Source organism: Eulemur rufifrons, chromosome 6, assembly GCF_041146395.1.
Source record: "Eulemur rufifrons isolate Redbay chromosome 6, OSU_ERuf_1, whole genome shotgun sequence".
Classification (NCBI taxonomy): domain Eukaryota; kingdom Metazoa; phylum Chordata; class Mammalia; order Primates; family Lemuridae; genus Eulemur; species Eulemur rufifrons.
Genome location: NC_090988.1, coordinates 16,869,440 through 16,884,168, shown reverse-complemented (window position 1 = coordinate 16,884,168; position 14,729 = coordinate 16,869,440). Strand labels below are relative to the sequence as shown.

General features: G+C 54.0%; 1 protein-coding gene across 1 annotated transcript in view; it reads left to right on the top strand.

The window, feature by feature from the left end:
* The first annotated feature begins 4,206 nt into the window (after positions 1-4,206).
* The window catches only part of PHLDB1 (pleckstrin homology like domain family B member 1), a 46,377-nt gene continuing 35,854 nt past the window's right edge, over positions 4,207-14,729 (top strand). Inside the window, exons 1-4 of the mRNA XM_069470826.1 lie at positions 4,207-4,240; positions 9,906-9,986; positions 10,648-10,771; positions 11,759-11,929. Of these exons, the coding sequence (XP_069326927.1) occupies positions 9,927-9,986; positions 10,648-10,771; positions 11,759-11,929 (355 nt within the window). The 5' untranslated portion in view covers positions 4,207-4,240; positions 9,906-9,926. The remainder of the gene's footprint in view (positions 4,241-9,905; positions 9,987-10,647; positions 10,772-11,758; positions 11,930-14,729) is intronic.

Here is a 14,729-nt window from a genome sequence, read left to right as displayed (position 1 = left end):
TCAGAGAGTATTCATTGTTTTTTCTCCATATTTTAGGTATTGTGCTTCCTTGTGTATTTTTCTGCATTCAAGCATGCACATAAACCCACACTATACACACTTGTGCTCCTGACAGTGTAGCTTTTGAATTTGATGGTATTGATGCCCTTTTAGGGGGATTAGAGCCTTAATTTTGTCAGGGGCACTTCTCTGTGAGGCTTCATCTTCAAAGAATGATGTTAGGTGGTATCTCAGAGCCTTCTCTTTCTCCCTTAGTGGGGAGAAGGAAGTGATCCAGGGAAGAGTAATGAGTGCCTTTGGAATTGTTGATAATTCCCTCAGAAAAGTCTTCTTTCTTATGCCTCCTTTTTTATTTAGAAAAACTATTGAATCAGCGGATTATTTGGAACGCAAATTAATTATAAGTGAATAATAAGTCTGGAATGGAAACGTTTTTATTTTAATGATGAAAGCTAAGGTTCTTGGTTTTGTTTTTTGTTTTTTTTTCTTAGTGAAATAGTATCTGGTCTAATGTTGCTAAAGTGTGGCTTGGCTCTCTGAGACTGTAACCTTAATCCAACAAAGGACACCAAAACCATGCCACACCCCCTGACGGGCTGCTAATCCCTCTGAGGCATCAAATGGACTTTTTGTTGGCCTCTTGTGAGGGAGACTAGCAAAATAATTAGATCTGACTGAGCATTCTGTTAGGTGTAGGAAGCTCTTGATTCCTGCTCTGGATTAGTTCATTCCACACCTCTGCACAGGAGTTACTTTTAAGATCTGTTAGTCATTTACTCATAGTAGCTTCAAACCTCAAATCTATCAACACAGGCATCTCAGACAGGGAAAACTCTCCAATTAATTTAAAAATCATGAACAGTTTTAAAGTTTTCACTCTGGGTAGGATCTGGGAGATTTCCAGGATTGATATAGAATAACCTTTTATTAAAGTTCACATCTGTCAGGGCTTATTGGAAGGAGACAGGAGGAAAACCAGTCCTCAGCCTCAAGAAGATTAACTAGAAGCAATGACTACCTATTTATAAAGCCTTTTTTACTAAGCTAGACAAGTGTTAACTACAATTGTGATACCCAACATGGGTCTCCATGAGAGTGGGAATAAGGTTTGGAGGCTTTAGAGGAATCTCAAAAAGAAAAACTCAATTTAATCCAAACACACCCCCGGCCAACCCCACCGCAACCCCTGTTCCTCCTTTCTTCCTTTGGTCAATAATTTATATTTGCAGCTCTAGAACTTTGAAACTCCTATTTAGAAGATGCACAAGTAGGTTGGTTGCTGTGCGTTGCTATTACCCAAGAACAGATAGCATCCCTACAAATATCTGTCTCACACCTTATGCTGGGGAGTTAGGGATTGATATGGAGGCAGGCCTTTAGGAAAAATTAGACTACCTGTCCAAACCAGACTGTTTTCTCTCACACACACCAAGCTACCAGGCAAGTTTTTAAAAGTGTGGGCCCCTCCTTCCATGCCCCACGAAAAATGAAAAGGTTTTGCCCAGCTGTTCTTAGGGCAGGGGCTAAGTGGTTATTTAGGGTTTAGTCCAATTCTGGAAAGCTCCCCTAGGTGTACTCTGTGTGATCAGTTTGATTACCACACCAGGACAGAGGCCTTTTGAAAGAGGTATTACTAATTCAAGGTAAGGAAAGAAATGGAAATATGTCTTGTTTCCCGTTCTTTTGCCCAGATGAATGCTTGTTCTTTTCAGCTCTTAGGAAGGTGGTCCTGAGCCATGAAGGTACACAAGACTATTCTGTCCTACCCAAATTTCCCACTCAGCTTGGATGCATGTTAGCTTTGGGTAGAAATGTGGATTGTGCAATTTGTAAGACAAGCTGAGAAGAGAAAAGAGCTTCGAACTTTTTCCCAAGTTAGTGCAGCGTCATTGCTGCCACCACACCTACGCTAATGATGCCTGAGTTCAGGATCCAAAGAGGCCAGAAAGGGATCGCCTTCTGGGAGAGGGTGTGTATCTACAGGCATCGCTTGCTGTATGAGCAATAATCACCTCTTTCTGGGGCTACAGGGAGTAATTTAAGAGGAGGCACAGAGTGGGAAATGTGCCAAGGCAAAGGCAGAAGAAGTGTGGAAATCCACTCCTGACACTCATAGCCAAGCACAGAGGGCCTTAAAAAAATCCACTCTTCCTTCCACACCCAGTCTTTGCCCTCTCCCCCTGCTTCCACTTCGGAAAGTCTGAAGCATGCCTGGAAAGCTGTTTTCTACTTTCTTCCCCTCTCTTCCTCCCCCTTTCCTGAGCTCCCAGCTGCTCGACCTCTTGCGTAACTATGAGAGAGCACTGAGTTTTTTGATGGGCTCCAGATGTGCAGTGGGGTGGGGGTGGAGGGTAGGGGCAGTCGGTCTGTAGTCCCCTGAGTGATCTAACTGTGGGAACATCGAGGCCTGACAGCAGGAGAGAGGACACTGCATAGTGCCTTTATCATGGGGTCAGCTGCTCCCTGCGTTGCAAGGAAAGCAAGAAAAGTTGGGTGCTGTTTCAACCCCCTGCCTCAGTGTCAGCTGCCTTCGTGGCAGGCTTGATTATTCCCTGAAATTCCTCCTGACCAAGGCGGTGAAGAGGGGCTGGGGGTTGTGAAACAGTTAAGTGAAAAGCCTCTGAGGTATCCCAATCTGAGCCCCTCCCCTCAAATGCTGGGTCTTGGCATATGGTATACAACGGTTTGGGTTTTCTTTTCTTTATTATTTTATTTTACATACCAGAATAACCTGAGTATTAATGTTGTGATCTGCCTTATGAAGGTTGGTCAGAGTTAAGTTACTTTTATGAGCTTTAAACGGTATGAAGAGAGGAAGAGTAAGTCTTGTGCCCCACCCCCAAATCCTGGGGTTTCCTGGTATCCACAGCATATTCTGGAGCCCGGTGGTTCTACTTCCTGGCTATAGCAGGTAGTTAGCAAAGGGCCCCTCTCCCCTCCCCCTTCTTGTCCACTGCTTGGCCATGGTCAGATCCAGCCTCCATCGTGGGGGCCCCCTGCTAATGCTGGCCCTGTCAATGAGTGACCAGAGATTCCTACAGTCCAGTCTCCTATTCCTGGGTTGGGAAGAGAGCACAAACTAAAGCCACTGAATCAGAACAGGACTTGAAGGACAAATTATTTTTTGTTATCCACCCCAGCTAGGATTTAGACCAGACTTGAGGGCTTTCTGCCTTCCTTTAGTAAAGACGTTTCTAGGGTCCTTGTAAGAGTGCAGGTTAAAAAGGTCCAGTCTAGCTGAGTTCAGCTCCCTGGGGCCTCCCCAGCCAGTCTCCTGGGGCAATAGCTGGCTTTGCAAGGTAAGGATCTACTGTCAGCATTGGATTTCGGGGTGGGGGTTGAGATGCAGAATGACCTCAACCAGGCTCAGTTTCTAGGCCGCTTTTAGGTGTTTAGTGCCCCCTTTTCTTCCTTATTAACCCTCACTCCTACAGAGACCCAACCAACTATAAGACAATGTGCTCAGCTGCGCATCTATAGCCTGCCTCCCAACTCCCAATCTGTACTCCAGCAGATCTGCGGTGGGGTGCCCCTCCATGGGGGCGAGATCCTAATTCCATCCAGCTTTCCTGTGCTTTAGAGTTTGCATGGCACTTGAACATGTCTTCGTGTACCTATCCTTAGGAAAGCCTGGGAAGCCTGATGTGCAGGGCTGTCAACAAACCCATTTACAGCTCTTCATGGTGGGGTGACAGGGAGAAGACCTGAGTGCCTCAACAGACATTGTGGAGATGTTGAGAGCATGTTGCAGGGGCTGCGACTAGGAGGTTCACTGGGAGCCAATGGACGTTTCAGGCATCTAAGGTAAAAAGAAAGCGGGAGGGGGAGGGGAGGAGGAAGGAAGGAGGGAGGGAGAGGGAGAAACTGTCAAAACCTCCTCTCAGAAGCGCAGTTAAAGCCTAAGGGTGGAGGGTGGTCTAGGAGAGTCCGAAGGGGAGGGTGGCGGTGGTGGAGAGCCAGCTGTACAGATGAACAAAGCGGGCGCTGTGCAGGCGGGGGGAGGTGCTACTGTGGGAAAGGGTGGGTGGGGGGACCTTGGGCTCCAGCCCCACAAGGGCGTCTTCTCTGGCTGGCCAGGCGGACAGGACGGGGGATGGGGCGGGGACTAGCGGGAGGGGGGCGGGACAGGCTCGCTCTCCTGTTCAGCGGGCTCCCAGGGAAAAGCAACAGTGTCCTTCTGAGCCTGAGGCCACCGCGGCCCAGACCCGCGAAGGGACCGGTGTCCCCCTCTCCCCTCGAGGTAAGAACGCCCCCTTCCACTACGCCTGCGGGTCCCATTCGCTGCGCGGCTGGGACAGGATAAGGGGAAGTCCCCCGGGCCTGGCCGGAGCCCTCAGATCAGCTCTGGGCTGGGGAGACACGGGAGAAACCCGTGGGGGAGGAGGTGAGTGCGTGGGGGCGAAAGGGGCTTTGCTGGGAGTCGGCTCCGCGGCTTTCCGGCGAGCCGCTTACTTTTGCCCTCCGGAGCAGCTGCCAGCGCCACCGCCAGAGGGGGCCCTCGCGCTCTCCCCTGGGAGGGACACTGATTCTTGCCCCGTCAAGACTTCTTCTCCACCCGCACCAAGGCGTCAGGGCTGAAACTCGCAGGGTCTAGGGTGGCGCGTGTGCGCGCGCGTCCTCGTCCTCCAGCGCCCCACACCTCCCCGTCTCCTCCAACAGCAGGACCACAGGGAGGGGGAATGCCCTGGGGCATGGCATCTCCGCTCCTGTCCCCAGGCCAGACGCCTTGATGGACAAGGGAGGGGTGCATGCGGAGTCCCGCTCCGAATCACAGGTGTCCGGGAAGGACCCCCGGGGGTTTCCAGGAGATGGGAAGCACGTGTGGGGCCTGCCAGGCACTTCTCCTAGGCCCCACGTCTTTAGGGGTCCGGGAGGCCGACTGAGGTGCCCTGGAAGAGTGAGTCGCAGGCTCTTGCCACGCCCGCGCGGTCAGGATTCGAATCCCTAGCGGAGTTCCCCCAGCTGAGGCTGAGCCGAGTCATCCGGGCTCCCCCGGGATGGGGAAGTGTGGGCTGGCGGCCGGGTGGGGCCGCGGGGTTGCCGAGGCTCCCGCGGACGCTTCCGCCGAGGCAGGCTAGAGTGGGGACTTGGCCAGGCGACCACACGGCCCGGCAGGGGACCCAGAGCGCTGGGGCGGGGCTGCATTCTGGGCCCGTTAGCTCAGCCGTCCCGGAGCTCCCGGAGGCTGACTCATCGGACGGCGGGCTCACCCCCACACACATCATCACACACAAACACAAACTCCCCTCCACGTCAGGCTTCCACACAGCACACGCACAGCGCCCCGCCACCCACGCACCCTCCCACAACACGTCGCGCACCGGCGCCCCTCTATCGCACCGCCCCGACACACCTAGACCTCGCCATACACTCCACACACTGTTCACACCACACGCGCCTCTCGCTGGAAGCCGCTGTCCCGCTCACACGGCCCCCCCCCGCCCCCACGCAGCCGCCCTTCCCGCAGCTGCCCGGCTGGGCGCGGGCGGTGTCTGTGGGGCCGCCCCCTTCCCCGCCGCGCGAACAAGCGGCTCCTTCTCCCTGCCCCGCCAAAGAAAGGCCGCTTGTCCCGCTGTCAGGGGCGGGCGGGCGGCTGCGGCAGGCGGCCCAACACTGAGGCCTTGTCCCACCTGGGCGGCCTGGATCGGAGCGGGCCAGGGGAGCGAGGGCCTCTCCCTTGCGGAAATCTCACTCGGCCCTGCCGACTTCCGAGAGGTGCACCTTTCCGCCCATACACGACATGGCCCCCCACGCTATGCGCACGTCTCTCTTCCCGGCTCTCCCTCGGCCCTCTGGCAACCCACCTCCCTTCTCTCTCCCACTTCTGGGGCCCCTGGCCGGCCCCCAGTCTCCCTCCTTTCCTCCGCCTTCCCCGGCCCCCGCCCCTCGGTCCCCCCCCCCCCACACTGCCCTCGGCGCCTCAGGGCGCTTCCCATCTCCGCCTGCCCGTCATCCCCTCCACTCGAGGGCCACTCTGTCCTGTCTCCCCCAGCTCTCCACCTCTCTGTTCCTCAGTCTTCCCCTCCCTGGCTTTCATTTGTCCTTATCCTTCAGTGTCCCTCTTTTATTTTTCCCTCCAAATCCCCGAGTCTCCCTTTCCCCGCGCAGTCCCTCCGCAGACCCCATTTCTCTCAGCCTCATTTTTCTCATCCTTAAGTTCTCTCTGCCCCTGCCCCGCTCGACACTGGGCTCCTGGCCTCAGTTTCCTTCCTTTCTCGACTCCTTCCTCGAGGGCGGATGTGCTCCGGGAAGGCGAAGGCGGCCGAGGGCCCAGAGGATCCCAGCTCCGCCCCGCAGGGCTCTGTCTACAGCCCTGCGACGCCCCGGAGAGGCCTCGGCTGGCCCCCAGGGACACGGGTGAGGGCCTGAGCGCCCCACAGGGCCCTGGGGGGCATCTGAGCAGAGGCCTGCGGAGGGCCCGGCCTTTCGTCTGGGGCTGGCTTTGGACCTTTAATCTTGGTCCCCACTGGGAGCTCGGGATCTTCCTCTGGGCTCCTTCACCTTCGTGCGGGTGCTTAGGCCCCCAAGGGGTGACACTGGGCTCCCCACTCTGTGGAGAGGGCTGCGGACGGTGTCCCGCGTGGCCGGGTGCTGGCGCGCTCCTTCTGAGGAGGCCAGAGCGGCCGGGCCGGGGTCACCTGCCGCGGCCCCGGCGTCGCCGCACACAGGGCCCTCCCTGTAGCTCGCCAAATCCAGACGCCGGGGCCTCTGTCGCTGTGCTCCCGAGGCGGCGCTGGGCGTCTGTACCCTGCGTGCGGGAGGGCTCCCAAGCGGGGGCTGACCGACTCGCCCCACGAGGGCCTTGTTTTGGCCGCGGAGCGGGTGGGGTTTCCCAGAAAGGCCGCCGGGACCGAGGCGGGCCGGCCGGGTGGGTAATTACAGCCCCCGCGCGGTGGGCAGCAGCCGGGTGGGACGGAAGTGGGCCAGCCATTTGGAGGCGTCTTTCGGGCAAGCCAGGGTTGGGGGGGTGTCAAGGAGAGGGCGCCCCCAGGTGGCGGCTTTCGGGGCCTTGGCGAGACCCCTTGTCCAAGCACCGCTTGAGTGCTGGACAGGTTGGTCTGGTGTCTCTTTCCACTTCACCTGGATTAGGTTTCTGAGCTGGGGCCACAGCCTCGCGTCTCCCAATCTCTACATCTTTTCTTATCTTCTTCCTACACCTCTCTCCTTATTATCTCTCCCTCTCCTTTCACCTCCTTATTCCCTTCTTTCCTCTCCTCTTATCACTCTTATTCCCCATCAACCTTACTCCTTTATAATCTTATCTCCACTTGAAGTTCTTTGGTGTAAATAAATGAGCACACCTCAGCTGCCTCACAGGGTGATAGTGACAAACACTCCAATTTGACAGATGAATAAACTAAGGCCCAGACAGCAGCTCATAATAATAACTGGTATTTTTATAGTGTTTTGCCTTCATGGAGTGTCATTTAATATAATACCCGAATCTTCAGACTGTCCTTTTTCTTTTAAACTAACAGCTTTATTGAGATATAATTTATATATCATAAAACTCACCCACCTGATTTGTGTGCAATTCAATGATATTTAGTATATTTACAAAGCTGTGCAACCATCCTTACCATTTAATTTTAGAACATTTCTATCATATCCCTTCCAAACAAATTTTGTGCCCATTTACAATCACTCCCCATTCCATACCTAGCCCCAGGAAAGCACTGATCCAGACAGTCTTTTTTTTTTTTTAATCATTATTCCAGTTTTATAGAAGAATGACTTGACAATCAGAGAAGTTAAATAACTTGTGCCAGACCGTACAGCTAATAAATAATAAAGTCAGGGTAGAATTTAAGGCTTTTGCGTCCCAATCTAAAGCTCTTTTCGCTAATGGATGATGCTTTTCCTTTACCATTATTTATTATTTTGTTTTTCTTAACCCCTCTTTTACATAAACTCCCCTTTCCCAATCCACTCTCTTGCCTCTCCTCCCTCAGAAAATGCTGAAGGATTTCCCTGAGTCTAAGGAAGCAGTACAACAATCTTGGTCCCTGGAAATTCTTCCCCACGGCCAGGACTCCTGGGGAGGGGCCAGGCCAGCTGGGGACTTGGTATAGGTTAATGGTCTGTTCCTCCGCTCTTCCCAAGCAGTCTTGGGGTGGGCCCCAGGCTGTGTTCCGGCCTGTCTTCCGCCAGCTTGGGTGGAAATGGTGACGGAGATGATGCAGTTCAGGTCCGGAAGGGTGGAAGCTGGGAATGTAAATTTAGTAACTCCATGGCTGAGGCCCTTGGGACCCACTGCCAGAGTCAGACACTCCTTGGAATACTGGCTCCTGCCCCCACTTCCTTTCCAGGTCACCTGGTAGATGGCTGGAAGAGAAAGTGGAGGGAAACCCTGCTTTCCTGGGTCTGCTTCCTTACCTCTTAGCCATACTCTTCTCAGCCTTGCTGAGTAACATTTCCGCAGCAAATGAGAAGTTTCTCACCTTAAAAGTTGGCCAAGACGTGGGCATGTGGGCACACATTAGTACACAAACATCCTTCCTCGCATTTCTCAGGTACCAAAAACATGAGCCAGGGAGAGATGGATGGCTAGTGGGGTAGGGGTTAGGGGAATTTAAGTTCTGGCTCTGGAATCTATCTTACCCTTGTTCTGAGTGTAAGGCTGGTGGCGGGCACCCCTCGACCTGCCCAAGAAGAAGCCCACGACCTGCCAAGGACAATGCCTGCAAGGCCCAGCTAAGTTAAAGGACGACCACACCTGGATGGTTACCCTGATAAGAGTCTCGGTTCCTGGAGTCCACACATGCCACTGCCCCCTCCTATTTCTCAATACCCGCCCTAAAACTGCAAGGGACAATTCCTTGTTCTCCCCACCATAAATCTTCCTGCCAAAGAAACCCCTACCCCCATCCCTAAAAACATATATAAACCCACTCAGACTTCTGGGTGATGCGACTTTTCGGGTCTCTCTCTCTTTCTCTCCTGGGACCCGAAAATCTCACCGGGGTCCCTCTCTTGGGACTCGTTACCCTCACCCAGGAGCGCCCCAATAAAGCCTCTTTACTTATCCCTTTCAATTCTGCTCGTCTTTCTTTCTCTGGCACCGGCCAATCCAAAAAAACCTCACATTTGGTGCCGAAACCCTGGAGGGTGCTTTGACTTCCAGCTGCGCTGCCCCTCCCGTGGACTCCGGTCTTAAAACCTTACACTAAGGGCCTAAGCTTCCTCCAGCACCAAGCCAGTTAGGAACTCAAGAGTTAAAAACCCAATACTCCCAGTATTAGTTATCACTGAGTTTTTTTTTTAGCTGATCTTGTTGGGGTAAGGTTGCTTCCTGGGGAAGAAAGGTGTAGGGGTTGACGTACAGAGATGGTAGGAATGGCTGAAGTTTTCCTGTGTCTCCTTTAAGAAAACATCCTACCTACTAAGACCCCTGGGAAAAGAGACAAAGGGAGAAGAGGAAAAGAAAAGGTTCAGGAGGGATCCCCTGCCACCTGCCTGGGGACCCTCCGTCTACCAGTGTCCTTGAAGGGCTTCTTCCCTAGATTCTGCTTCTTCCACTAAGGTAGATTTTCCCCACCCTGCTTAAGGCTCCAAATGGCTGAGGGTCTTCAGCTGCCAAGACCTGGGTTCTGGGGAGCCCAGGGCAAGAAAGCACAGAAGTACAGGTTGGGCCTAGAGGGCAGTTTGTGCTTATGATGGCAAGGGCCAGGACTGATATGGTGTGGTATCCATACTGTGGCTGGAGACCTGGGACTGCCTCCCAAACTGTCCCCAGCCCCTGCCCAAGTTCTTCAGCTGCTTGCACTTTTCCTTCAGCATGAGCATGCTAGGAATGATGGTGGCTGGTACAGCCCCTGCCCTGAGAACCCTGCCACAGAGCCTACTTCTTTTCCTCTTCTGCGCCCTGGCCTCCCCACCTCACCTGCTTTCTGCTGTGTCCCCAGGTGCTCTGGAGCCCTAGCACCATGGATGCTCTCAATAGGAACCAGGTGGGACCTGGATGCAAGACCCAGGCCATGGTGCAGGTGAGTGGGGTCAGGGCTGTGAGGAAAGAGGGCTGTTGATAAGGATGGGTTCAGCCCTTCTACCCCCTTGTGGTCCCAGCCCAAGGATGAGAGCAGCAGTTCTGTTCCTCTTTGCCCTTCCCCAGGTCCCAAGCCTATTAACAGCTCAGTCTTTATCTGAATCAGGTTAATTGGTTCACCCAGAAACTACCCTTTGAAAGTCAGAAAGCAGTTTACAGATTGACCCTGGGCTGTATCACTCTCTTTGATTCGTGCCTCATCCCTCTCTTGTAATTTAGTGTAGCAGGGGCAAGCCATGGCCAAGCGGACAGCCACGGTCAAGTCTGCAAGGAGCTCGATTGGCCCTTCTTTACAGTACCCCTCCTGCTTACCTAACCCCCCACCCCATCTCCTTGTTTCTGCTTTAATAGACAAAAGGGGCAGTTAAGCCAAGACTAGAGATAAATCCAGTGGGAAGAGTTAGTGGCCTAGATTCAGATCTAATTACAATTTAGTGGAATAACGCTGTGTGTGAGATTTAGTGCTAAGCCTTTCAGCACCCTCAGAGCCCTTTGGAGAAGGGCAAGGGCTGGAGAGAGTGCTGGCGGGACTGGGACTAGGCTGCTAAGGTGCTGGCTTAGCGTCTCTAATGATGCTCATCCTCCACCCCCACTACCTGCAGAAAGGACCCTTGGACTTGATCGAGACAGGCAAAGGGCTGAAAGTGCAAACGGACAAACCCCATCTGGTGAGCCTGGGCAGTGGGCGACTCAGCACTGCCATCACCCTGCTGCCACTGGAGGAAGGTAAGAGTGGTCAGGGCGTCCCAGCTGCCACCTCTCCATCCTTCTAGGCATTCCTGCCCTGGAGGCCCAGCTCTTGCATGTGTTGGGGCCCTTCTGCTGCCTGTTGGCAATGCTCACCTCCCGCCTCCCCACCCCACCAGGTTTGCTTCTCTTGCCTCTGCCTCCCCAGACTGCCTGCCTTCTTTGGTAGATAACCTGACCGGGATTAAAGATCAGTTTAGAAACAAGGAGGAGAGCACTGAGAGAAACAGGAGAGCACATTGCTCTTAGCAACCAGTGTGGCCAAGAAGAAAGGGGGCCCAGGGCAATGCCTGGCTTGGGAGACTATACCGTAGGATAGGTGGAAAACGGAGAGATAGGAGTGGGGGCAAGATAAGGCCCTGGCATGGCCCCCTTCACCTTTCAGCTTCTGTCCTCCCTGTCTCCTCTCCTGGCTGCACTTGTTGCCTGGGTGATACTACATTCCCCACATTCTCCAAATACCAGTCTCAGGGGCTCTGCCAGGGGGGAGGGGCTGTTTCTGCAAAGCAGTTGGGGGAGAGGCTGCACTGAAGTGAAAGGGAGAGTGAGGGAGGGGAGAGGTACAGGTGGCAGAAGGGAGGGAGAGAAGGAGAGAGAGGGAGATTTAGAAGACAAGAGGAGTGGGTAGGATGAAAGGAACAAGAAAAAAGGACATAGGGAGAGGCAGTTGGGGGGACTAAGAGAAGGTCTGCAGAAAAGAGGCCCCCTCGCTACTCTATGTGTGGAGTCTGGGCCTTCCCATCTCTGGGCCTTCCCATTCTCAGGCAGAGTTTTCTCTGCTCCAGAAGAGCTTCTATCAGTTACCCTCTCAACCAGGCCCAGGGGCCCAATAGGGGTGGCCAGTGGTAGGCAGAGATTTTCCCGGGAGTAGGTGGTGGAAATATGTTCCACTGTGGCCCTCCTTGCCCTGACTCTGCCTCCTCAGGCTGGACAAACCCTCTGACTCAGTTTGCCTCCTGTCTCCAGGGAGGACGGTGATTGGCTCTGCAGCCAGAGACATCTCACTGCAGGGGCCAGGCCTGGCTCCAGAGCACTGCTACATTGAGAACCTGCGGGGCACCCTCACCCTCTACCCTTGTGGCAATGCCTGCACTATTGATGGGCTCCCTGTCCGGCAGCCCACACGGCTCACTCAGGGTAAGGTTCGATACCCCCAAACAGAGGGGGCCTCTGTTTAAAACCCTGTGCATGTTAGGTGTAGGGGAAGCCGTCTCTGGTGGTTGCCATGGTAACTGCCTGAGTGGCCTGTACTGGGGATGGGGTGCCCAGGTGCATCTGGATGTGCCTACACAATAACCCAAACCCTCCAGCATCCAGATTTGTCTTCAACCTGCTTTTCTCTCTGGTCACTCCCAACCTGCCTCCCCACACCAAGGGGAGAGAAGAGAAGAGAAGATTCCTGCTATCAGAGGGCCTGGGGTGTGGTGTGGTTGTTAGTAGCTGTTGGGGAAGAGCAATTGCAGTAGCAGTGAGAGGGTATCGCTGCTGTGAAACAGCACTGCGGCACTGTGAAACAATGCCAAGAGGGAGTTGTTCTGAGAAGCTGGAGGGGAGGACAATACCTCCTGGTGGGGACGGGGCAAAGGCAAAATCTGAGGACATGCCTTCTCCTGTCACAAGACTGTTGACAGGCTGGGCGGGTGGCTCATGCCTGTAATCCTAGCACTCTGGGAGGCCGAGGTGGGAGGATTGCTTAAGCTCAGGAGTTCGAGACCAGCCTGAGCAAGAGCAAGACCCCATCTCTATTAAAAATAGAAAAATGATCTGGTCATTGTGGCACACACCTGTAGTCCCAGCTACTCTGGGAGACTGAGGCAGGAGGGTCGCTTGTGCCCAAGAGTTTGAGTTTGCAGTGAACTATGATGATGCCACTACATTCTAGCTGGGGCGACAGAGCAAGACTGTCTCAAAAAAACAAACAAAACAAACAAAAAAACCCCAAGACTGTTGACAGCTTTTGGGTCATGAATGGGCCATTCCATTGTGTAAGGTAGCTCTAAAAACTGAGCTCCTAATTACTATCGTTACTAAGCAGGTAAGGGGTTGGCCCAGGTGGCACTTTGACAGATCAGGTGTGTTCACTCTGGAAAGAGGGTTCTGGGTATCAGTTCATCCAGTGAATCATCAACTCAGGGGAATGAAAAAAGATTTGGGTGGAGGTTAGAACTGAGGTTAACGGGAGGATGGGAACTTTGGGCTAAGCCTGGCTCTGAGCAGGAGGACTTGTTGGCATTGCTTTCTGGGGCCACTTACAGGCTAAAAGCCCCTGTGCAGTGGAAATTCCACTCACTCCACTGTCTCCCTGTCTCCTATTCACACCCCTCGGGGCCTTTCAATGCCACTCCCTTCACAGCTGACCCCGGAGACCTGACCTTGCCCCACTCTGTTCTTCCTGCCTTTGGGTGGGGGGCAGGGCACGGAACAACTGACTTCAGGGAGGCAGGTCCACCAGCAGCAGGAGGTAGGCCCTTGCCTTCTCCAGGCTTCAAGATCTCTGGCACGGTATGAGAGGGGGAACCCCCATAAACTGTGACTTTGGCTATGATGGCACCTGGTTCCTGACAATCCTGTTCAGTCTCAGAGAGAGCATCTTCTCCAAGATTTGGGAGCACGGGGGTGAGACAATAGAGCAGCAAGGAGAGGCAGGGCAACGTTCAAAGAAGGCCCAGCCCTCCCCACCTCAGCCCCAAATGCATCACATTTACAGGCAAGAGTGTTCATTGTTACCCTGCATGTTGGGAGCAGGGTGGAGGAACCCGTGTTCTGTATGCCTCTCTGTCCAGTCTTCCCAGTGCATTATTTAGCTCCCTGGGAAGAGGGAATGCTGGGGGCCAGGATGGAATTCTGAAGCATTTTCTGTGGCCCCAGTGACCCCCCCAACTCTTACCAGTCAGAAGCCCACCCTGCCAAGTATGTACCCTCCCACTCTCTTCTGACCCTAGACCCCCTTCCCTTTTTCTCCCCCCTCCCCATAGCCTTCTTGTCTGGGCTGGCCTGTCTCAGAAGCTTGGCAGCCTGTGGAGGGGTAGGCAGAGGCACAAAGGAATGGGTGTTCTTCTCCCCGTCCTCCCCCTCCCCTGGGCTCCAGGAGCTGAGGGTTTCCTTGTCTCATCTCTGGAGCAAGGCACCAAGCCCAGCCCTGCCTGGCCCCACTCCGGACATTCTTGGGAGTGCGTTTCCTTGGAAACTGGGTGGCTCGGGGGTGCATGTGCTATCTCTGTGTGTCTGTATAACTGGAGTGTGTTTATGTATCTCCGGATGTGTTTGTGACTCTGGTCTTGTGTATCTCTGTGTTTGTGTCTTTCCTGTGTTTATGGATCAGTGTGTTCAAGTGGGCGGCAGGGGTGAACTCAGGACTGATGGTACCAAAATGTCTGTGTGTGTATATGAGAATTCATTGGCCATATGCCTATCTGTGGGCATATGTACAAGAGGATCATTTTTCCTTTCTTGTTCCCCTAATCTGGCCTTGTAGAGGGGACCCTCCTCTTTGAAAAACAGAAGGCTACCCTGGGAACAACAAGGAGCCTGCTCTGGCTGGGCCAGCCCCTAGATGCATCATTCTGGGCACTGTGCCCAGCCATAGGCAACTTGGAGAGACACACTTCATGACAAGCAGAGATGGCAGTGACAGGCTCTTCCAGCAGGAATATGCCTGGGCCAGGGAAGGGGGGAGGCGGGCAGAAAGCAGATGCCAACCTTTAGCACAGAGCTATGAACATGGGAGCATGAAGTGAGGGAGCCAGGAAGATCCTGATTCCACCCCTCGTACCCAGGCATCCTGGCACGTCCCACGCTGCCCTCTTCTCCACAGAGCAAGGGGTGGAGCTGGGAATAGGACCAAGGAAATGAGGAGGAATCTCAATCTGAGTCTAGGCTGCCCCACCCTGGGACCACAGTGCCAGACCACATGAAAGATCTGGGAGGGGACTAAGTG